Raw genomic sequence first — 23842 nt, 5'->3', positions numbered from 1 at the left:
TTTGAAGAAGAGGAAGAAGAAGAATTTTTCCTTTGTCTTTTCTTTTCCATTTTATTTTATTTTGAATTAGAAGAACAACAGAACAACGCTATTAATTAATAGACAGACAAATGAAAGGAAAGATTGGAAACACAAGAAGGATTCAAAGACCAATATGAAACACAAAGACTGGTTTACAAAAGCAGGAGCTTTAGTGATGGGAAATGATGAGTTTGGTACTTCGCTTGTCTCTGAAATTTGAATTGTGGCAGAAAGATAAAACTATGACTCTTCAACTTTGCAATGTGTGCGTGTGTGTGATGGAATCTAGCTATGGACTTTTCAGAAGTTGAAGAAAGGTATATATATCATCCTTCTACCACACTATTTTACTTTCTTTAATTTACAGAATAACTTTGTGCATTTAACTTTGCTTTCAGTATTTCATCCTCCATTTTGGTATGAACGAAGCTGAGTTTTTATTCTTACAATTTTATCATGGATTTCAAAATAGGTCCCATGATTATTACCTAATTATTTATTTATTTATTTATTTAACTTTGCACAATTTACCAAGTTATAATTAAGTCCGTGCAATTAGAGAACGTTAGATAAATACCATATAAGTAAAAAAAATAAAAAAAGAAGAAGTAAAAAGTAGGAGGAGAAATATTCGTTTCCTTGAAACATTTCTGGAAATAGAGCTTACCATGAAACAGAGAATGATAAAACAGAGCAATGGGGAAAAAAAAAATAGAGCTTCTGTTTCTATATTGTATTTCTGGAAACATACTATTTTACTCAAAAATCGAGTAAAATAATCAAATGTTCAAAGGATAATGAAGAATTAACATAAGAATTCATCACGCAGAAACTTTTGAAGGGGCAGTGTGGTTTTCTTTAATAATAAACAGTCCAATATTTACCTTTCCAATACTTACATTTACTATCTTTAGTAGTACAAATAAATAAAATAAATAAAAATATGATATGAGAGTTTTTTTTGAATGAAAGGAAAAAATTAAAGATTAATACTGAAAAAAATCATTTCGTAAAATTCCAAAAATTTAATCTAAAATCTATAACTCGCTTTGTCATTTGAATCCCTCTATGAACTCATCGACTGTGAGAGAAATAATCGTTAGAGAAATAAATCTGAACTTCGTGGATGAAAAATTTAATCTAGAATCCATAACTTTTGCTTAGCAATTTCGCTTCTTGAGGCTATTGTAAGCTTGTAATTAAACTTTTTTGTAAGTCAATATATTGAAACATTTTTGTCTGAGTGAACAATGAAGTACCACATTAGCCATTGTGTAGGTATCTTAAAAATGTATTCGGGGAAAAAATGTGCACAAATATAATACTACCTCCAGTTACTAATAGAAGACCTAGTTTACTAAATTAAGGAGATTAAAAAAATTACCACATGACTTAATCATAACATCTATTATATGATCTCTCTAAATATAAAAAAAAAATGATTAGACTATAGATCATTTTATAAATAAGGAAAATTAGTTTTAAAAAAGTAATAAATCTAAATAGTTTAAAAAAATTTATTAACTTCTTTAATTTCTTTAAATTAGTCAACTCAATCTTATATTAATTATTAAAGATGGGAGGTAATATAATATAGTAGACACAATTTTTATTTTTGAAAGCTAAGTTAAAATAATTTCTATAAAATAATCTAAATGTTAAAAAAATGTATCACGTAAAAAAAAAAACTACAGAACACACAATTTTTTAACGTGGAAAACCCCCTCAATGTGAGAGATAAAAACCACGGGACCCAGTCCAGAAAAATTTCACTACAATCAAAGCCATATGTACAATAACGAGTCTTCAACAATCATTACCCGCACGTCCTACTTTTTTTTTTTTAATAATTTCCTCTTCATTTTTTTGTTTTTTTGTTTTAATCATAAGAACTCAAAACACAAAACCCACAACATACATAGCTAACAAACCAACTAATAAACACGACCACACAGTAGAATTGTTTAGGAAATTAAAATATCAGTCTCCAACTATGAAAGCTTATGTTGAAGATGAACTCCTAGCAGCAGTGTGACTTTTCTCAGATTGGATAGACAAGAAGACCACTTAACATCCATATTTTGTAGTTGTTGCTTTGCTTTTATGTTTTCTTCCTCCATGTGATACCTTTCTCTCTTCACTGCGTCGAACTGGTTTATCAGCCCCATTGTCTCAAAAACACTCTTCTTCTTCTGTTCTTTGAGAGATAACAGTTCAATCTCACACTCTTGGATTTCTTTTTCCTTCCTATACACTTCAGCCTGAATCTTAGAGATTTTCTCCTTCAACTCTGCTTCTTTTTGCTGAGCCTCGGCCAAAGAACTCTCTTTATTGTGAATTTTAGACAGAAGAGTTGTGGCTGCTTCCTTTCTCTTTGAAGCTTCTTCAGTTATAAGCTTCTCTTTTCGTTCAAGCTCGTTGAATGTGTCAATAGAGGCATAGGCTTGCTTGGAGGAAGATAGAACAGTCTGGATTTCTTGTTGCAGAGAGTGAATTGTAGCTTGAAGGCCATGAGAGGGAGCTCCTTCTTCAGAACAGTGGGAGGATAAGATGTTGAGAGCATTCTCAAGGCGAAGTTTGCTCTCTTCGGAGCAAGTTATTTCACTCAGACTCATCTTCAATGAGGCTTCCAAGTCAGTGAGAGCCTTCTTCAACTCGTTATCATCTCGAAGAGCTGCAATTTTGGATACATCAGGTATGTGAACTTCCATTTCAGCACCTTCGTCCATTATTCGGAACAATCTCATCAGATCATCTTCTGCAAATTGCTTCTGGTTTCCTTGGTCAAACTTAATTTGTTTTCCAGCGGAGGTCTCTGGTTTCTCCGTGGTTTTATCCTGTTAAAGTGAATCAAATGAAGCAACCATTATTGTAACCAACAGGATATAATGAATTAAAATGCGTTTCCTTCCGCATATTTATGTCTAAGCAAAGGAAACAGAGTTATCAATTGTTGACCTTCTTAATCAGGTGCAGATTGAAAAGAATTGTTCATACCAGTTAGTTTATTTAGGTATTAGATTGAAAAGAAGGTGATATATAGTGGAATCAAAATACGCTCCTGTTGCTTCATAAAAACAAAGCACCAGTTGATTATCAAATTGGTCTATTCTAGCATTAAGTTTATGCCAGTTTCAAAGAATAAAATTTCATCCCTAAACCAATGCAATAAAATGAAGGCTTACTTGGGCAGTGTGATCGGTAATAGCAGAGATCCCTGACTCCATTTCCACGTGAGATGCTGAAGTTGCTATTTGAGGCTTTTTGGGAGATGGGATTGAAGAGACCTAAAAGCGTAGAAATGGAAAGATGAATTTGAATGGAAGCCAATAATTTATTAATAATGCAAATGTATTAGAAACCAAATATTTACTAGTGGAGAGGTCTTTCCAGAAGAAATAGATGGTGGTATCATCAATACCATTTCATTTGATGTTTCTTTGGAGGAAAATTCTTTGATAGGTTCTTCAACTCTTTGAGGAGGTTCATTAGAGGTTTTATTTTCTCCAGGTGCTTGTTGATCACCCATTGGTTCCTTTCCACATAACTCCTAAGCAAATTAAGGAATGAATAAACAACAAGACATTTATATAAAGCTAAAATGAATGTAGCGAGCTTACTTCAGAAGGAGCTAATGTGTAAGGTTCTTCAGTTTTCGGCTTTGAATAAGCTGATGAACTTTCTTTGTCATACTTCTCAAATGAAGGACCTTCTCCAAAAGTTGCTTTGAGATTCTGCCCAACACCAAATGATACGTAAGTTTAAGGATTATTTCTACGACACTAAAGCATTGTAAATAGTATAATCTTCTGTCAAATGTTAGCATTTTGTGAATCATTAGAACGCATATCATATCCTGATTTTGATAGTGCTTGTTGATTCAACCCATATAAGGAAGCATAATATTCTTACATGTGAGCTAATTTTCTTAAACAATGGCAAATGTTGGTGGGGATGTGTTGCTTAATTCTGAATTCATGATTTGATTTGATTTATAATAAAAAAGACTCTAGGTTACCATTATTGTCTTTTAATTTTAGCCTTTTGCAATTTTCTAGGGGTAAGAGGGTGCATATGAGAGAGCTAATTGTTTTTCAAGATGACGCATTTAATGAGAGTAATTGGGATTTTTTTTTCCTTTTCAAACAATATCAATAATGTACCTACTTCTTCTTGGTTGGTGAGATAATTAAAAGTTACTTATGTACAGGATTGGATCAGGGAGTAATATATAGCCAAGTGGTGCATTAAAGGCTCCTACAAATTAAACGCCTATACTATTTTTTTGAAATGATTAGTTCAGTAAACATACAAGTGAAGGTCTTTGTTCTGGGATTCACTCTTAAATTATTTGAACTAAATGATGGAGAGTCATTGCGGGCATATATAAGAAATAGGAACCGACCTAACGAGTTCATTTGCTACTGCTTTAGTACTCTCTAAACTTACAATCTGTTGGTATCTTAAATCTGTTTTAAGCTTACTGTTAGGGTCCACTTTGATAACCAAGTTATGCATTAGAGGCTCCCACCAACTCTTATCCATAAAACAAAATCATTATTATTATAAGGCATTTCCACTTCCACATGACCATGTGTTCGGGGAAATATATATATATGTATGTATGTATGTATATGTACAAACCAGTGGAAGCATAAATTGAAGAACAATCCTTACCATGTCTGAACTAGATGACGGAGTTGTTGAGAGTTTTTCTTCGACAATTCCACTTGTTGATGCAATGGTATCCTATGTAACTCGTAAAATATGAATGGGTTACTAAAAATGTTAAAATAATTAAGAAGCATATGGTATATTAATTTAAAGAGAACTCTTTGTTGGTTCGAGTCCTTGTTAGAGACTACCAATGTACATACCTCTGTCAAATTTGGAAAATTACTTTTTGTTTTATGTGTTGTGGAGTCTCTTATGCCAATTTCCTTTGATACTTCCTCACTCTAAACATCAACAAAAAGATATAAAAAGAAGATAAGCTGAGTTTTTATGGTGTTAATCACCATAATAAATCGAATTAGCACACAATATTTATTAAAAAAAAACACTTGATTTATTTCAAACAAATGAATAAAACAGTGAGGTAAGAGAGAAATCAATTGTTGATTTCGTAAGTGTAGTTAGTTATAGGAAAAGTATGATATGCATACTTTTTCAAAATTTGGTGAACCATTATTCTGTTGGGGCATTGTTGAGTCTTTTTTCATGTCTTCTTCTAATGATTCCTCTTCTTTGATCTGAAAAATAATAGAAGATATATTAGTTTACAATCAACATCAACTTTGATTCCTACAAGGTATATGAGAGGCTCTTGCAAACTCCTATATAAACTAAAAACAATATCATTACTATTAAACCCTTTCCACTTCTGCATTGCTGCATAATTGAGAATTGTTAATGAAAATGCAAGTGAAAGTATTTGTTGAGAAATGAGTTGTTAAGAAGTTTATGACATTGTTTGATTATCGTGAAGTTGTTGAGAATAACACAAACATTTGGTCCAAAATGGTTAAGAATAAATCTGCTAAGCCCAGCAATGTCAAACCTAAACATCTCAAGCCTAAATCGTCAGAACATACCAGAAGACCCTTATATTTTCATTAGCTATTGATATAATTGCTTGACACGTGTATTTCATGTTCTGTGCAATTATTGTTTTTATACCTTTTTCTCTATTAACTCAATAGATGGATTATGCTTGTGTACTATATTATGTAATCTTCTTCAATAAGCATGCCCGTTCAATCAAAACAATAAAAAATGTACAAATCATGCTAAAATTTGTTAAGTCTCTCACCAGAGTTAGCTCTGATTCCTCAGAACAGGGTATAAAGAAAATAGTGAGTTGAGGTCATTAATAAAGATTGTAGTCTTAGCCCACTAAACAGGAAAAATTGGGGGCTTCTGCTAAAATATTAGTAGCGAGGGAAACTTTTATTCATGTATTGGTCAATTTTATTTTTACTTAAGCTTGGTGTAAAAATTATCACTTCTCATCTCCCTGTTTTTTTTTTTTTCTTCCGATCTCTTTAAGCTGATTAAGCTAACACATAGTTGTTACAATTAATCAATTTAACTATTTTTTTTTTAAACTTTGATTCCTAAAGATGCATCGTAGGCTCCTGCAAACTCTTGTATAAATTAAAAACAAAATCATTACTATTAAACTCCTTCCACTTCTGCATTGCTACATAACTAAGAGTCGTTAAATGAAAATAGAAATGAAATTATTTTGTTGAGAAATGAGTTGTTAAGAAGTTTACTTTACAAAATAAACTTTACAAATCAAACTAAAATTTGAAACAAAGGAATAAGAAAATATGTAAGAATGTGTTGGCTTGGTAACACACTCTTTTTTTGTTATGGTATTGACTATTATGAGGTCTCTCTCCAGAGCTTCCTCTAATTCCACATAATAATAATATCAAACAAAATAGTGAATTGAAGTCATTATTAATAAAAAGAATAGTTAATATACAGATCCTTATAATTTTAACTAATTTTTAATTAGGCTCATATAATTTTTTTTCTTGTTATCAAGTCCTTATACTTTCACTTGTTTTATTTAGGGTCTTGTAGTTTTTTTTTTTTAATCTTTTCATCAAGTTCTTATAGTTTCATTTGATATTCAATCATGCCCCTGAAAATTTTTATTCTTTATTCTATAAGTCCTAATAATATTCTTAGGTAACAATTTTATTTTATTGTTCTTTGAAACTTTTGAATTAAACATATATCCATGTTCATTTTATAATAATATTTTTATTTATTATTATAACCATAAAATTTGAATTATAATAATAAAATTTTCTAAAATCGTAATATAATTGAAACCCATTTATAATTTATAATTCGAATCATTTAAAAATTAATAATTATTTAATTATTTTCATAATTAAATAAAAATTAATTTAAATTTATTATTAATAAATTATATTTTTAATATTATTTATTTAATTAATTTAAGATAAATTAATAAATCAAATTAAAAATATACAAAGATCTGATAAAATTATGTGAAATTATAAGCACCCGATAAAGAGAGAAAAAACTACAAGAACCTAAATAAAATCAAGCAGAGATATAATGACCTGATTAAAAATTGTTTGAAATTATAAGGACATGCAAATTAATTATTCATTAACAAAATTGTAATCTTAACCCACAAAATAGGAAAAAGCGGTGGATGTTGTATGGAATTTCCGCCAAAATCAGTAGCGAGCGAAATTTTTATTCATGTATTGGTCAATTTCTACCAAAATTTGTAGTTGTTGTTATTAACCGTTTCTCTATAATTTCGCAACAAAAGCATAATCCATGTACCTCTGGTGATTTTGGTGAAACTATGGAGTCTCCTTCAATAACCTCGGATGCCTCTGCCCGCTCGGATTCCCGTTCATCCTGAACAATCACAAAACATATAAGAAAAGATGAAATGAGTTGAACTCTGATCATTAAACTTTACGAATTAAATCAAGCTAAAATTTGGAATAAAGGAAGAATAATATGTAAGAGGGGATGTATTGGCTTGGTAGCACACACGCTTATTCTGTTACTGACTATTGTTGGGTCTCTCTCTAGAGTTGGCTCTAATTCCTTAGAACAGAGTATAAAGAAAATAGTGAGTTGAAGTCATTAATAAAGATTGCAATCTTAACCCACTAAATAGGAAAAATTGGTGGAGTATGGAATTTCTGCCAAAATACTGGTAACGGGGGAAATTTTTATTCATGCATTGGTCAATTTTATTTTTAGTTAATCCTGGTGTAAATATTATCATTTCTCATCTCCCTGTCCCCCCCCCCCCCCAATATCTTTAAGCTGATTAAGCCATTTTATTAAGTTTGACACTAACCTCATAAGCCCAGTCACAAATATCCTCCTCGTAGTCATAGTAGTCTTCATTAGACAGTGTTTGAGATAGTAATTCATCCACTGCCAAAATAAAACAACTACATTATTATGAGAACAAATTGTAGCAATTAGTAGGTGTAATGAATTAGCTCTGTAAATGCTTACTTTCTTGGATGCTACCATCATAAGCTGAAGGTAAAGAAATAGCAGGACATTGACGCACACGACGGATTTTAACAGTATGAAAATCAATCCCTTGACAGATAGTATGAAGATTTGGCAGTTTTACTAGTCTTATTGCAATTAGTTTGGGAAGCACATTCTCCAAGACCAGCTTCTGTCCCTCTGCCTGCTTCCATCCAAATACTTGCCCAAGCTGAGGGGCATCTACTATACTCACATACAAGAGTCGTGGAAGCTTACCACATGACATAGGGAACAAGCATTTTAAACTTATGCAATGCGTCACTGTTACTCCGCGTAGCTCTGGGAAACATACTTGATGAGAGTCATAGGATTTTTGTGATTCTCTTCATCCTCCATAATGCTCACTAGCTCTTCGCACTCTGATACCCATAACCTTTTCAGTTTTTGCAGCCATCTTAAGGTAGATGCGCAGAAGATAAATTTCAAATGCTTGCATCCCTGGATTGTTAGCTTGGAAAGATTTTGAAAGCTCATGTAAATAATAGGTTCCACACCAATATCCTCCAACTTGGGCAATTCTTGCGTGTTGGAAAGTGGTTTACCTTTCTTCTCAAGAGGTAATGCCTGTGGGTATCATCAAGATATATTAGTATTAATGATTTTCTTAGTTGATCAATCATAAATTAACTAGAAAAAGAAGTCGGAAAGAGGTTTACCTTTCTTCTTGACAGATCTTCTTGTCTTTTATGCCCATCAACCAATAAGTCCATCAAAGTTTTCAAAGGAAGTTGTGGGCATTCATTCAACCCAATATCTTCTAGATATAGTTCCTTCACATAATAGTTTTTAGCACAAATGCCAACCATATTTGGTAAATCACAAAGGTCTAGGCTTTTCAAAGCTGGGAGATTAATATCAACCTGAACATTAAGATTCTCATCAGCACGGCATTTCCCAAAGACATGTGTCAACATTCCAGCCCTGGTGATCTCCACAGATTCTAAATGCTTCAAGTCTTTTGAATAAAAAGCAGGGAAAATGTATTCCAAGTGGCTACAGTCACAGACTCCAACCTCCCGTAAGTTTGGGAAAATAGAGTTAACATTCCCACGATCATGACCATGCTCCTCATCTGTTACTATGTGCTCTAGTGCATCGCAATTCCAACTGCCAACGTTCCAGCAATTTCAATGATGAGGCAATGGATGGCGTAAAGAGTGACTTTAACTCAGAAAATCCAAATATCCGTATCCATCTCAAACTTCTACATGGGTATAATGGTGGCGTGAAAAGACCATGAGCTCTGTTGACAACATATTTCACCTTTAATGCCTGTATTCCATACAAACATGTGAGGATTCTTCGCCTTTCATAAATTGAAAACGAATGGTGCAAGTTATGGTATAGGTTTAAGGTTCAAACTTTTCTAATATTACAAGAAAGATCTACTATATATAAACAAATTGGGGAAAATTAAAGAGAACAACCTACAAAAAATAATATTTATTGAAGAGATATTAAAATTTGTAATCATTTATAAGGATCAAATATAAAACTGTAATTTCAAAAATAATAAACTATTCCGAACTAAATTCTTAGATTTTCTCTAACCACATCTCACATACGCTCCCTCCGTGTTTTAGGGATCAACTCCTATAATACATAACAACAAATTTCATATTTTAACAATATTGGATTAAAAGTAAAATTGTATCACTTTCAACATAAATCAACGAATCAGAAGAAAAAATGAGCCCCGTAAGTTGGTTTCATATGATTTTTGAGGGAGATATATGGTGGCATAAAAATAATGTAGAAATCAAATTGATCAAACATTACTCATAAAGTTTTTCATAGCTATAATTTTTATCTGCACACTATTTCTTATTTGTTATCAATTTTATAATCTTTTTGTTTTGTTTTTTCTCGATCTTGATATGTTTGTATTAAAGTAAATGGTAATAAAAAAAATTTAAAGATGAAAAAATTCTAAGAAATATCTCTAAAATTTCAAAATCTCAAATAAAAAATGACTACAAAAATATGTTGTCATTTACTTCTCCAATGTTATCAATTGCTATTAAAGTGTAGCAAGCATGACCGATTTAGAATTTTAAAATTCAAAGGTAATTCTTTGGGATTCTCCCTTTTAAAATTAAGGGAATGGAAAATTTTAGGTAAAAATAAATATTAATAATGTTATTTAATTAATTATTTTCTATTTTCAAAAATTGAAATTGGTAAAAATATTTATAAAAGTTCTAATTCTATTTATTGAAATTAATTAAAATATATCCATTTAAATTTAAATATATAAAAAAAAATATGGTAAAACGATTTATAAAAAATAAGTCAAGAAAGAGATATTTGGGGGAAAAAAGAGGGCTTTCAATTGCAGCTTAAAAATTAACTATTGATAGCACAATTCATGCAGATGAATGATTTTACTTCATTGTGTGTTTAGATATATAAGATATTTTAGATAGATTAATATAAATGATTTTGACTGATTTTAATAAATTTCGTTTCAAATATTGATGAGAAAAGGATTATTAAAAATTTTAGTTTAAATTAAGGATTGTTAGGGACTTAGGGATAATTTATTATATTTTAAATTTATATTTTAGTATTTGCTTCTTATAATCAGATCTTTTTTAGTAAATATTACTTTTTTGGGTCCTTCCCCCAATTTTCCCAACAAAATTAAGTTCTTCTACAATCAGTAATTTATAAATGGACAAATTTTCGGGTGGGTAGCGTACAGAGGAAGACCCAAAGCAGTGTAAATATAATGTGCCAAAAAAAACGTGCAAGTAATTTGCAGCATATATTTGAGCGAATTTTTTGGTTTTTGCCAACCGTGCCTAGTGTCTCAATTAGATGGAAAAAAAGAGAAATGCAAAATTAATTTTGTTACTTTAAGACAAATTGATATTCTCATCATATATACAAGAAGAAGTTTAGCAAAGCATATTTGGGTGATTCATAAATTATTACAAATAAAGATTTAAAACAAAATAGAGTAACAGATATTACCTGATTATGGTTTGATTGAGTGTCTATGGGAGCAGAAGTGTGACGTATAGTTGAGGCTTTTGATTTTGCCCAAAAACAACATAGATGACCCCTTGATAGACTGCTACTGCTGTCTACTTTTGCACTTGGAGATGACTTTTGAACTTCATCAGAACAAGGCTGTGGGAGATAACATTCTGCATATATGTTGATGAAATTCGGTACCTCATAAATTCTCAATTCTTCTAGCAACTGGAGGATGGCTTCTTTCCCCATTTGGTGCAAATCTCTATGCTTTGGATATTGCCCAAATACGTATTTTAGTTTCTCACAATCTTCAATCTTCATACTTTCTAGTAGTGGAAGGTCTTCACAAAAACATATTGGCAATATAAATTCTAATTCAGCACAGTAGTAGATCGTGAGATATTTCAATTTTGGCAACATTGAGTCATGACTCTTTTGATTAGGATCCTGATCATCCATAGTCTCTGCTACTATGTATTTCAACTTCGAACATTTTGTAATATCCAGTTTTTCCAACTGCTTTAGACTCTGTGCCGTGGATGCATGAAAAAGGCATGTCATTGAACATTCATCTAAATATATGGATTTAAGATTACACAGCTCTAACTTGCCATCAAATAACGTGCCTTCCAATTTTTACATCTAGATAAATGCAGCTCCTTTAGTTGCTTCAAAAAGTCAACAGGATAAGGCCCATGGCATAGTTCTCTCACATCCACAGAAGAAAGCATCAGTTCAACCAACTTGGAGAAGATAGCCACACCAGGTCGGAGATTCTCAGTATGGATTAGGCACTTTATCTCATTCGTTGAATCCAAAGAGAGCCTAGTTAATTGATCTCTCATGCTGTCATCTTCCACAGATAGTATGTCAGGAACAATATTTGTCCATCCTCTGTTGTAGTAATCTCGTCCTAAAACCAAAACTTCGGCTCTTGCCACAAGGAGCTTAAATATTTCATTGGAGAAGTATACTTTTAAGTTCATTGAATTAAAATATCTAGATACTGAAGAATCCTCTTTATAATCACTATAATAAACCGGAACCCGATCCATTATGTGATACCTTTCCAATCTAGGAATTGTTGTAATTTGCCCGTCATAATCATCCACAAGATTTGAATCGTAATACAGCTCCTCTAAGAGAAAACAACTTCCAATCACTTCAAAAGGATTATTTCTTCCAGTAAAAGAACAGTTCACCATCTCCAACAATCTTAATTTTTGAAGTTCTTTAATTTCTTTTGGCAATTCAATAATCGAACAATTGTTCAATTCAAGGCTCTCAAGGTTTTTTAGATTTGCCAAAATAGATATATCTCCTAATGACTTAAAATTCTTTATGGCCAAAGTTCGAACATTTGTCAATGACAAAGGCGATTGAAATAAGGAAGTAGCTGAAGTTTCTAAATCTGACAACCATTAAAGCCAAAATTTTAAGGTTCTCCATCCCTTCAAAGGGAGCATCAGGAACTTTGATCCAAGGAGAATTTGCATCATTTATCCAAAGTAAAAGAACCTCAAGTTTTTTGCCATCAAAATGATTCGGAAAGTCAACTATGTTCCAAGATGAATATTGGATGTTTTCCATTAAAGTTGAGTTAGAATTCATGCCCGCTTGAACATGTTTGTTTCCAATCCATAGAGCTACCTCCCGAACCAAGTCATGCATTTTGACACATTCATTCTCATCCTTTAATAACAAACAGGAATCTATGAGCTCATTTTTAATTGGAGTAAAATGACTCCTTGCAACAGAGTATATGTTAGCTTCTCCACAAAGGCCAACACCTATAGCAATCCTGGTTAAAAGTTCCATAGGTATTTCATAATCTTCCGGGAAGAGAGAGCACAGGAGGAAGAGTTGTTGCGCCTTTTCATTCTTGAGATTATCATAGCTTAATCTCAAAGAGTTATAAGCCGGTTTTAACTCTTCTTTAACATCGTGAATTCCCTCATGAGTCTGCAATCTTTTCAAACCATCCTGCCATTCTGATAAAGGCCTAGACTTTAGTGCACTTGCCACTGCTACAATTGCAACTGGTAAACTTCCACACTCCTTCACAATGCCTAAAGCCACATCCTTAAAACCATTGGAAGGACCATCTATGCTCCTGCCAGCATAAGATAGGAAAAGATCAACTGCATCCTTTTCATTTAGGACCTCAAGTTTAATAAGCTCATCGCATCCCATATCTATACAAACTCTCAGATCACGTGTGGTCAGCAAAATAGCACAACAACCCTTGCCATGGCGGCCAGAGGAATCCCTATTTCTCGCAGTGTAAGCTTTTGCCACATGTCATCTAGTATTATAAGTACCTTTTCTCCACCTTCTGCTATTCTTTTCCATAATATTTGCGCTTGTTCAGATTCATCCTCTCCTTGGGTTAAACGCAGACCCAGTGTTTTGCAATGTTGTCCCGAATATTTTTCAAGTTTGCATCCTTTGAGACAACACTGAAGATGACTTTATCAAACAACTTTGGTTCCACATCTTTACCTACTTCTATTGCCATTGTGGTTTTCCCTGTTCCACCTAGCCCATACAATCCAATCATAAACTTGTTGTCATCTTTCAATGCCTCCTTCAGCTTCTCAGAGATCAACTTTCTATCCTCAAAAGTCATAAAATTTGAAGAAGAATAGAACTCGATGCCTGGAAGCCCAGTTGATCGAGCAACACGAGCGAAGTTACTCTGTTCCATCAGTCGTTTAATCGTTTGCGTCTTCCTTTCCAGCTCCTTGCCTCGCTTGTACTGCCAAAAGCAATTAGTAACCAAACCAAACCATTTCTTCTTTCCTTTTGTGTCTTCTCCTATGAGACCATTGGCTCTTTCTAACCACAGTTCAACTTCATCTTCAACCTGATTTTCATTTCGGTGCTTGGCATCTTCAATATTCTTAAGCACCGTGTTTCTTCTTGCACTCAAACTTTTCTTCTCCTCTTCGAAGTCATCAACATAGGTCTTGTAACAACACAAGTATTTGAGTTCCTTCATTGCTTTATCTACCAATGATTCCGCGACATGGGTGGCCACGCCCTCTCCTATTGCCGCCATCTAACATGCACGGATATGCGATGCAATTAGGGACTGTTGGCTACACTACTATTATAAATGTTTCAACTACACCTACCATATTCTAGATAGCATACAAGAAAAATAATTCTCACGAAAGTCTACATCAAAAGGAACGTTATGCAAACTTAGTTTAAAGAACCTACGAGAATGTTCTTACTCTTAGAGTGCGTTTTTTGTTCTTTCTCCTTTTCTCCTACATATTTTTTATTTCTTTTATTTTGATCTCCCTAACTAGGATTTCATGACTAAAGAAAATATTATATATGTCCCAAATAAGGGATTTATTTACAAGTAAGTGCCAACGAATTTGTTAAATAAATATTTTCAAGAGTTCCTTGTGAGTCAATTGTAATTAATTTCACTTACAAAATGTCATGTGTGCCCTTTGCCTTTGACAGATGGGTGTTGATTGACTCCTGACAACTTTTGACTAGTCAAAAATTCCTTAAAATGTTTTTATTGAAATACTTAATTTATACTAATGTACCAGTCAAACAGTACATTATAATTTACAAGTAAATGTCTAAAAAAATTGATACTTTAATATTTAACACTCAAGCTAATAGATTTATAAGTAAATTTACATGATGTTTTTATTGATTCTTTTACAAATCGATTTGCCGTTCAACTTCTTAAGTTCATGAGTTGTTCTATAAATTTATAAACCAACTTCAAAGTTTATAACTTAATAAGTTAAAGAGCACTTATAATTAGGTCCGCTTGTAAATTTGAGAAGATGATTTGTAGATCTAAGAAGATGATTTATTAGTTAGTAAAACACATTTTTTATTTTAATTAAAATATCCTAACTATCCTTTTATTTCACCTTAACCACACATGCACCCCTTTTTATTTTTATATTGGCTAAAGTGTATTTCTAGTCATTTAATTCTAAAATTATTAATTTTAAACGATAAGTTTTTGTAGTAATCGTGTTGTTTTAAAATTTAAACTTAATATGTTAACATGTAATAATATTTTATTAACATTTAAAATATCAATATTATCCTTTTTTTATTAACGGTTTTAGGATTAAATGACCAAAAATATATTTTTAAAAGTTAAAAAATTAAATTGAAACATTGTATAAAGTTAAATGACTAAAAATATACTTTAACATTTTATATTTTAGTCCTGACTGTTAATACTATCAAAGAATATTTTAAAATATTCTAAAAGTATATTTCAAATTAAAAAATACATCAAAATAAATCTTATTTACTACTTGGCCCTCATCCTACAAAATCTTTAATTTATTTTTTGTTTTGCTGTAAAAGCCTTGTTTTTTTTTCCCGAGAAGAGCAATTATGAGTCTATGAGAACAACGATTAGGCAGAAAAAAAGATTTGAACCCAGCAAATAATATACAAGATATTTTCAAATTTCTTGAAACTTGATATAAAATGTCGCACATATCCCTTGGCTTTAACTTCCAGTGACAATGGTTTTTTTTTAAAAAAAAAAAATGCGCTGACCAACCACCAACAACCGCTGCGCGGTCAAAAATTTTAATAAAATAGTAAATTTATAATTTACAAAATTGAAACATAGCACGTTTACAAGCAAAATTTAACTTCTTAAATTTACATGTAAATTTATATAAAAATAATAATAATTTAATATTTCCAAGTTAACTTCATATATTTAAAGTTAAATTTTCAAACAATAAATTGATTTTTTAACAAAACGAGGATTAAAAGATTATTTAATTTAAAATCATACATTTATTAAAATAAAAAATAGTTAAAATAATATATATTAAACATGGAACATATTTATTTTGATGGTCCAAACGGTAAGCAGCACTGAAATTGAATTAGCTTTATTTGAAGATAATCACCGGTGTAGTAAAACTATAGAGAGATGCAGTATTACGGATAATAAACCTAATTTAAAACTTTGTTTGAATACTCAAGCACAAAAGCCTTCCCTAACTTATAATTAAAGTAAATAAGCTATTAAAAAAACAGGTAATGGCAATCTTCCTTTTTTCCCCCCTCAATTTCCTTTCTATTTTGGTCTAAAATGACAACAAAAATCACAAATCTGTAAGTAGTAAGTTCATGTAACCAATCAGGATTTGATAAATAAAACTGAAGATGTTTAGGAGATTAAATATTTAGTATACATAACCCGCACCTGAGTTGATAGTAGCTGTAAAATTTTTTATAAATAATACTACAATTAAAACTGTACACATACTAACCTGGAAATTAACAGGAATCCAAAACTTCAAAGCAGGCTTCAGGTGACCAACTAAAGATCTGAAAAATAAAAATAAGTTAAAGAAAGTTTAAGAGACAATGTGTGTGTTACACACGCACATATATATGTATTAAAAAAAAAGATATAAATATAATTCATAAGTATAATGGAGTACAAATACTCACCTCTCAAAAGATGCCTTGGATATAAAGGCCTCTTTTTGTTTTGTTTTTTGTTTTTTATTTTTTATTTTTTTTAAGATAAGGGGACTACGAGAACAACGATTAAGGAGAAAAGAAAATTTAAACACAAACTTTTGTTGGGTTTTCTATAAACAACGATAACGATGATCAACCAAAATTAAAGTAGAAAATAATTCAAATTAACACAAAACAAAGTTTAAAAAATACAGGCTCCTTCAATGGACAAACTTTGAAACAGAAGACAAAACTCTAAATCTTCTTTTTTTGGGGAAGAACACAAAAACATCAAAAGGTTTTGGTGATTGAAGAGAGAAATGAAAGCAAAAACAGAGGAAGAGCACAGAAGAAATTACAGAAAGCAGAAGCAGAAAAGAGCTAGCGCGGCGAATAATAAAGGGGGTGCTATTATAATTAATTATATGATTAAAAGTGTATTGTTGGGATTTGTTAAGGCACAAGCTGGAAACGCAAAAATATCATTGAATCATCAATCAATTAACAAGCCAAAAAGTGAAGTATATATGACAGGGAAGAAGTGAAAATCAATACATACATACATATATATTATATAGTAATAAAAGACACACACACACATGTCGGGTAAAGGAGAGAACCGAAACTAAAGAGAAAAATCGGGTAAAATCTGAAGTCAATATAAATTTGAAACAAAAAGGTGAGGAAAATTAAAAATATAAAAATAAATATAAGAAAATATATGTGTGTGTATAATAAAGGAGAACTTTATTAATTAAAGCATAAAACGACGATACATAAAAAAGAAAAAATTTAAACAAATATTTTTTTAGCGGGAGAAATATTTTTGTCGGTCATTTTAAAAAAAAATTAAATAAATAAGTGATGAAAAATTAAAATTATAAAACTTTATAACATAGTCAAAATTAAGAAATTTTATAACATATTAATATATTTGATAATATATGTAAGAAAATTATTTTTCTGATGTATAAAAATTATTTTTAACAGATTTAAATGTTTAAATAATTTTTATATTAAGGGGTATTTTGATCAAAAAGAAGTTTAAGAGTTAAACTTACTATTAAATGAATGGAAATAAATTTTTAAATATATAAAGAGGGTGTGTGGACCTTACATCTTTTAATTTCAATGAAGATTCATATATGTTTCATAATAAAAGAATTATGTAATTTAAATAAAATAGAAGAGTGGTTTGTGTATTTTATCCATAAGGAAAAAAAAGGAAAAGGAGACTTATTTAGCAAGTGGCCTTGTTTGGAGGTTTTACGTTGAGATTTAGGGGGTGTTGGGCATTCTTAAAACCGCGGTTTCAGAAGCACTTTTCACAAAACGAGATAACCTTCTCCAATATTTACTTCATAATCCATAAAAAGCACTTCTGAAACTAATGGTTTGGTTTCTATCCAAACACACCTCTAATCTCATCCTTGGGTGACCTATCTCAATTGCAAATCCCAGACACGCTCTTAACTTCTATTAATTAATTCACTCCCAAATCCAGCTCGGGATGTTCAGTCCAGAAAGAGAAAAAAGATCGGGATATAACATATGGTCATTCAGCCACGCCCCTTCGTTTTCTTTTAGCTCTTATATTCTCCCAAGCGTGTTCTTCACCTCTTCCATCCAGCCGCATCATTCGTCCATCAATTCTCCATCTATTCCAATTCTACACCGATCATTATTCTCCTTCTCCACTCAACTCACACCCATCCTTCTCCCTCACCATCATTGCAGTTCGAATTCTTCTCTCTTGGATCAGCCATGGCGTGTTTGAAGAAGCTTGTTGGAGCTGAAGAATCCGTGATGCGTGGCTGAACCATTAAACCCTCGGAGTGGTGTGACTATGCTTGACCTATGTTCTTCATAGGGGAGTTGTTTTCTCTATTCTTGATCTCGTCTTCTCTAGTTGTAGTTATCTGAATTCCGGTGTGAGTTTGTAATTGTAACTGAGAAAGAGGTGTTTCAATTGAGGCATTTGTGATTCAAGATTTTTAAACTCATTTTGTGATTCACTCGATAGTTATGTGCTGAAATGAAATTGAATTCTTCTTTTTCATTTGCTTGATAAGATTGCTTGTAAGGTGTTTGTGCAATTGCCTCAATGACTTTTGGGTGATTGGTGATCTAGGTTGTGACTTGTTAGTTACTTATCTTGAGAGGAATTAACTCTCAACTAAAATTGAGCTACACATTAGGGGTTTCTTGATGCCTCGTTTGGTGGTAAGGAATTGGAGGGAGGGAGGTGGAATTCATATTTTGAGGTGTCTGGGACTGTGGATCTCACTTTGTCGTGGAACCCAGTTCCATAAGAAATGATCAAACTGAGTTCCATCCCACCACTGATAGAACTGAAATTTAGGACCATTTTGCCCGAGATATCTGGCCATGGGCCCATGGCAGTGTGTAAGGACAGCAAGGGTGGCTTAACTTGTACCGTCCTTTTAATTAGGAAGTTAATTCAAGTGAAGCATACGACCCAGGGTGCATATTGGGTGTTAAGCGACATAGCATCTCACAATTGGGAAAAAAAAAAACACCAAGCCAACTAATAAAGCCTGACTAATAAGTTTTTGGTTGACACGATAAGTAGTCCAGAAAAAGAAAAACAAAGGAAGAAAAGGCCCATTGATTATCAAAGTCCAGCAGCTCAATACAGAGACATGCGGAGCTCGCACCTTTTAAGAAGCCTTTGGAACCTACCAGAAGCAAGCACCAAGAACCACGATAACCACCTTTCCTAACCAGGAGCATGGAGAATGAACCAACCTTATTATGAGACAAGAAGAGAAATGGAAGGCCATCAACAGTAGTGTGTAAACGGAAGAAGAAAGCAAAACCAGAGATGATCAAGTAGACTATGTAGAAACCTCTTCAGACACGGCACTATCTATTCCTACTTGAAAAAACCATTCAAATCCTCCACATCAATGCCTTGAGAATCAACTCTATTACTTACTCGATGATCATCAAACTCCTCTTTCCTCGAGCTCGGCTAAAAAACTATTTCCCACCCATAAAGGACAACCCCGAAAGATACTCAGAGAAGGTAGCTTGGTGAAGATTAGATTATATATATATATATATATATATAAAAAAAATATTATGTGTTTCTTTTGTGAGTTTATAGTATGTTTAAATTGAAATATCTAATAATATAAACATCTACCTTAGTTAATAAATTTATTAAGTTAGCAAATATCAAAGCTTATTGTTAAAGACCACAAATCAAAAATTGGAGAACTCAAAAACCATAAATCTGCTTGGTTCATCATAAGCCGCAACTATAGAATGTCATTGCAAATAATTTGATTTTCCTGAATTTGATTTTTAATTTTTAAATAAATATATAATGACTAAATATATTTATAAATGTTTGTAACAAAAAATTTATTTAAAATTTTTCAATTATAGATTTAAATTATTTATGTAATTTCTTGAACTTGTATCATTTGTACCATATGATGAACAAATATGTGTTTGAAATATTTTTAACCATTTAAAAAAATAAATAAATATGTTTCAATAAGTCTGACGAAAAATTAAAATTATAAACTTTTATAATATAATCAAATTTAATTAATTTTATACCATATTCGAGAGTTTGAAAATATGTGTATTAAAATTATTTTTTATGTTACAAAATTAGTTTTTTTACCAGTATAAATGTTTAAATAATTTTATATTAAAGAGGCGTATTTTTTGTCAAAAGAAAATTTTAAGAGCCAAATTCAACAGTCAACTAACATTTGGATAGATATAAATAGAATTTTAAATATAGAAAAAAAATTTTGTAACGTATATTTTAATTTCAAAAGATACTTATGTACAATTTAAAAAATAATGGAGAAGTTTCTATAATCTACGATTATAGAAACTTCACCATTAGCTGGAACGGAGGGAAGGAAGGTGTAACGCGGAGGGAGGGGATTCCATTGGATGAAGGATAGATAGTCATGAAATTGGTGACGGAATATTTTTATTTCGTGACAAGTATTTTAGCGATAACAATTGGAGATGGAATAGTGACGTAAATGTTACTTCAATAAATTAGTTACAAAATAGGAATTGGTCATTTTTAAAGATAGCAATGAGCTTTTACATGTCACTAATTTCTGTTACTAAATATTTTGTGACGAAATTAGTGATAAATGAGGACCGGATTGTTTACGACAAAATAATCCTATCAATAATTTTAATCATAAAATTGGCGATAGAATAAAATTTGGTCACTAAATTTTATTACTAATTTATTGTCTCCAATCATTAATATAAGGTTTAATTAGAGATTTAATTTAATTCTAAATATAAGATTTCAATTCATTTTGTTTTTTATATTTATCTATTTTGTCCCAAAGTAATCTCTATGGTAATTATAAGAATTATTTCAACACAAATAATTAATAAATATATTATAAATAACTAATTTAACTAATTTTTGTAATATTCATAAAAAAAACAATGTGGTTGGAGAGCTTATAATATCACTGTATGAAATTGTATACATACCTCTTGTGCAAGTATTTCTAGCCCTCTGATCGGAGAGGGCTCTTCTTTTATTCTTCTTTGACTCTAAAAAAACAACAACATATTGATTCAAATGTTGAGAAAAATTAAGGAAATAAACCTACGCTGTAATGACATAAAAAGTTAAAATAAAAATAATCACGTGAAAATTGGATATAATCATGTCCAAATTTCAAAGTGGAGAGTACAAATACTTACCTCTTATATATCCTCAGATGTCAACGCCTCTCCGCTTGCACGATGCTTTTGATGGAATTGGATATCCCTCTTTTTCCTTTTCTTAACAATAAATGAAAACAGCAACGATTGAGGGATAGGTACCCTGCTGAATTTTTTTTTTTTAAAAGAAAGAACAAATAAAAAGAACTGAAAAGAAGAGCACACAATTTTTTTGTTTATGTCACAATGTCTTGACGATGATGGAAGTAGAGATGAAAGTGAAAGGAGAGGATCGAAGTACAGAGGAGGAGGGCAAACAAAGTGTTAAAGAAGAAGAAGCACAAGGAGAGAAACGATCAAAAGGAAGGATCCAACAAACAAACAAGAAGATCGTCGAAGAAGAATAATAACAGAAACTTCAAACAAGTGGGAGAGATGATGATCGACAACCCAAATGGAACTGAAGCAGCAGGAACTGTGGTGGTATATTGGTGAACACAGAGAGGCTATATGCTCATAGTACTTACCTTGAATTACCACTCCACTTCTTATTATAATTACTTGTGATATTCTTTCGTACAACCTCATTTACAGACTGTAAAAATTGCACATTAATTCAAAAATTATGTACTAGCCGCCAATATTTCAACCAAAGAATGGCAATGCCAGCTCAAAAGAAAAAAACAGAATAAAACGCTATCACCGGAGAGATGGGCCCTCCTCCAACTAAAGGCATTGACTGACTTTTCCATTCTCATTCGACATTTAAGTATATTTAAACTTTTAATTTTACACACAAATTGGTGAGAGGAATCAAACTGCAGAACGGTGGTGATGGGGAACAGAGAGAGGCTATTGGCTCAAATAGACCCTAAACAAACAGTGGAAGTCGGTGGATGTGAGTCCTATTCACACACTGACAGTACAAGTTGATTTTTATTCAAATCAAAAGGAGAGTAAATGCAATAGGTGGATCATTAAAAAGTGACTTGTGGGCGGAAAATAATGCTTTCTTTTTATTGCTGGAGCCAACATTACTACTGTTAGGTCGTGTTTAGACGGTAATTCTTATATAATTTGATTGGATATATATAAATATATATCAAATTGGGAAAATTAAAGAATATAAAGATAATATTTTAAAATACATAAGAGAATAAAATTATTGATTTAAGTTATTAAAAATAAATTAAAACGCCAAGAGAAATGATAAAAATAAACACATATTTACGGGTACATGCAAAAGAAGGCCATGAAAAAGATGGAACAAGATGTTAGAGCTCCGCACGCATATGAATAGTTTTATTTTTTTTAATTTTGTTTCCTGATTATGGGAGTTTGCCAAATAAATACTTATTCAATCTAACAAGACAAGAACAAATATGCTGAAGCACTTTTTAAGCGTCTGATTATAGGAAAATCGGTTGGAATGGACAAGAATGAAAAAGGAGGAAATGGAAAATTTCCGGTCAAAAGCCTGTTTGGCAGGTACCAAAATGAAAAATGAATTGATGAAAAATTTTATGGTTGGTTGGATGAAAATATGTTGAAAAATTGTGCAATTTTAGCATGTCACCCTTAAGAAAAGAATATAATATAATTAAATAAAAAAATACATTTAACCTTATAGAGTAATGGAATTATTAAAGATATTTAATAATTCACAAAAATAAATGAATAAAAATGTATTATGATTTAAATAAATATGAGTAATAAATATGAACCTTAGAAAAGGAGCAATGTTACCCATATCATTAAAAATATTAACAATCAACATTAGCTTAATGTTAGTCTTTCAACGGTTATAGTAGATTTGCTATTTTTTAATATTTTTTGAGCGACATTGATAGTCAAAAATTTCCAGATGCCAACAATTCCTACGCAATTTTTAAGACAAAATTGAATCTGAATCCAAGTGATTATGTATTTAAACTTATTTTCAAGACGAATTAGGCATCGCAAAATTAATGGTGGCACAATGTTACCATTTGTCAATTTGATAATTAATTGGATAGAAATTGTTAGGCGCTGCTGAGTTCTTTGTTCTTTCTTTGGGATTCTTTTCCACGTGTGACAAACCATTGACAATAATGTAGAGGGCCCTCAATTACCACTCAAAAATTTAACTTCATTTTTATCATTCTAAAACCTTCCTCAAGTTCTTCTAGTAAGAAAATTTCTTCAATTAAAGTATATACTCAGTTCACGCTTTATAGAACCACTTCCTCTGTTAAAGAGTAACATACTTATTATTATTCCAATTAGTCTTAGTGTATTCTTCTAAAAAAATGTTTTATATAATGTTTTTCTTAATGTGTATGAGTTGGGCCCATGACTCTAATCTAATTCTTTTCCTATGAACTCTGTTATTTCTCATATTTCAATTGCAATGCTGCTTTAAATTATGGAGGACTATATATATGTTTTAATTTCAGACATGAATTGCATATCAGCTTTTGGATATTGCTCCTTCATTAACTACTTTCATAAGCTATCTTGCATGATAAAAATAGAAGAGATCGGTAGGATCAGACTTCCACACTGCTTTCACTTGAAAACAGAGGATTTCAATTTAATAAAAACAAAAAAAAAA

The 23842-nt window shown here is 31.3% G+C and overlaps 2 protein-coding genes across 2 annotated transcripts; both read right to left on the bottom strand.

Annotated features, from left to right (window-relative positions):
• Nucleotides 1–2012: 2012 nt before the first annotated feature.
• On the bottom strand, nucleotides 2013–8341 carry LOC114746980 (protein IWS1 homolog). The gene is made up of 10 exons (XM_028935254.1): nucleotides 8056–8341; nucleotides 7886–7971; nucleotides 7360–7437; nucleotides 5187–5273; nucleotides 4899–4979; nucleotides 4699–4770; nucleotides 3642–3755; nucleotides 3443–3571; nucleotides 3207–3308; nucleotides 2013–2858 (listed from the first exon to the last, which is right to left on the bottom strand). The coding sequence occupies exons 1-10, from the start codon at nucleotides 8321–8323 to the stop codon at nucleotides 2013–2015; spliced, it is 1863 nt and encodes a 620-aa protein (XP_028791087.1). The 5' UTR covers nucleotides 8324–8341.
• Nucleotides 8342–13468: 5127 nt separating this feature from the next.
• On the bottom strand, nucleotides 13469–14140 carry LOC114746982 (probable disease resistance protein At1g52660). Its single transcript, XM_028935256.1, has one exon. The coding sequence runs from the start codon at nucleotides 14138–14140 to the stop codon at nucleotides 13469–13471; it is 672 nt and encodes a 223-aa protein (XP_028791089.1).
• Between the last annotated feature and the right edge of the window lie 9702 nt (nucleotides 14141–23842).

Source organism: Neltuma alba, unplaced genomic scaffold (assembly GCF_004799145.2).
Source record: "Neltuma alba isolate B1F8T4 unplaced genomic scaffold, ASM479914v2 tig00005167_pilon, whole genome shotgun sequence".
Lineage (NCBI taxonomy): Eukaryota > Viridiplantae > Streptophyta > Magnoliopsida > Fabales > Fabaceae > Neltuma > Neltuma alba.
This window is presented reverse-complemented; position numbering and strand designations above follow the sequence as displayed.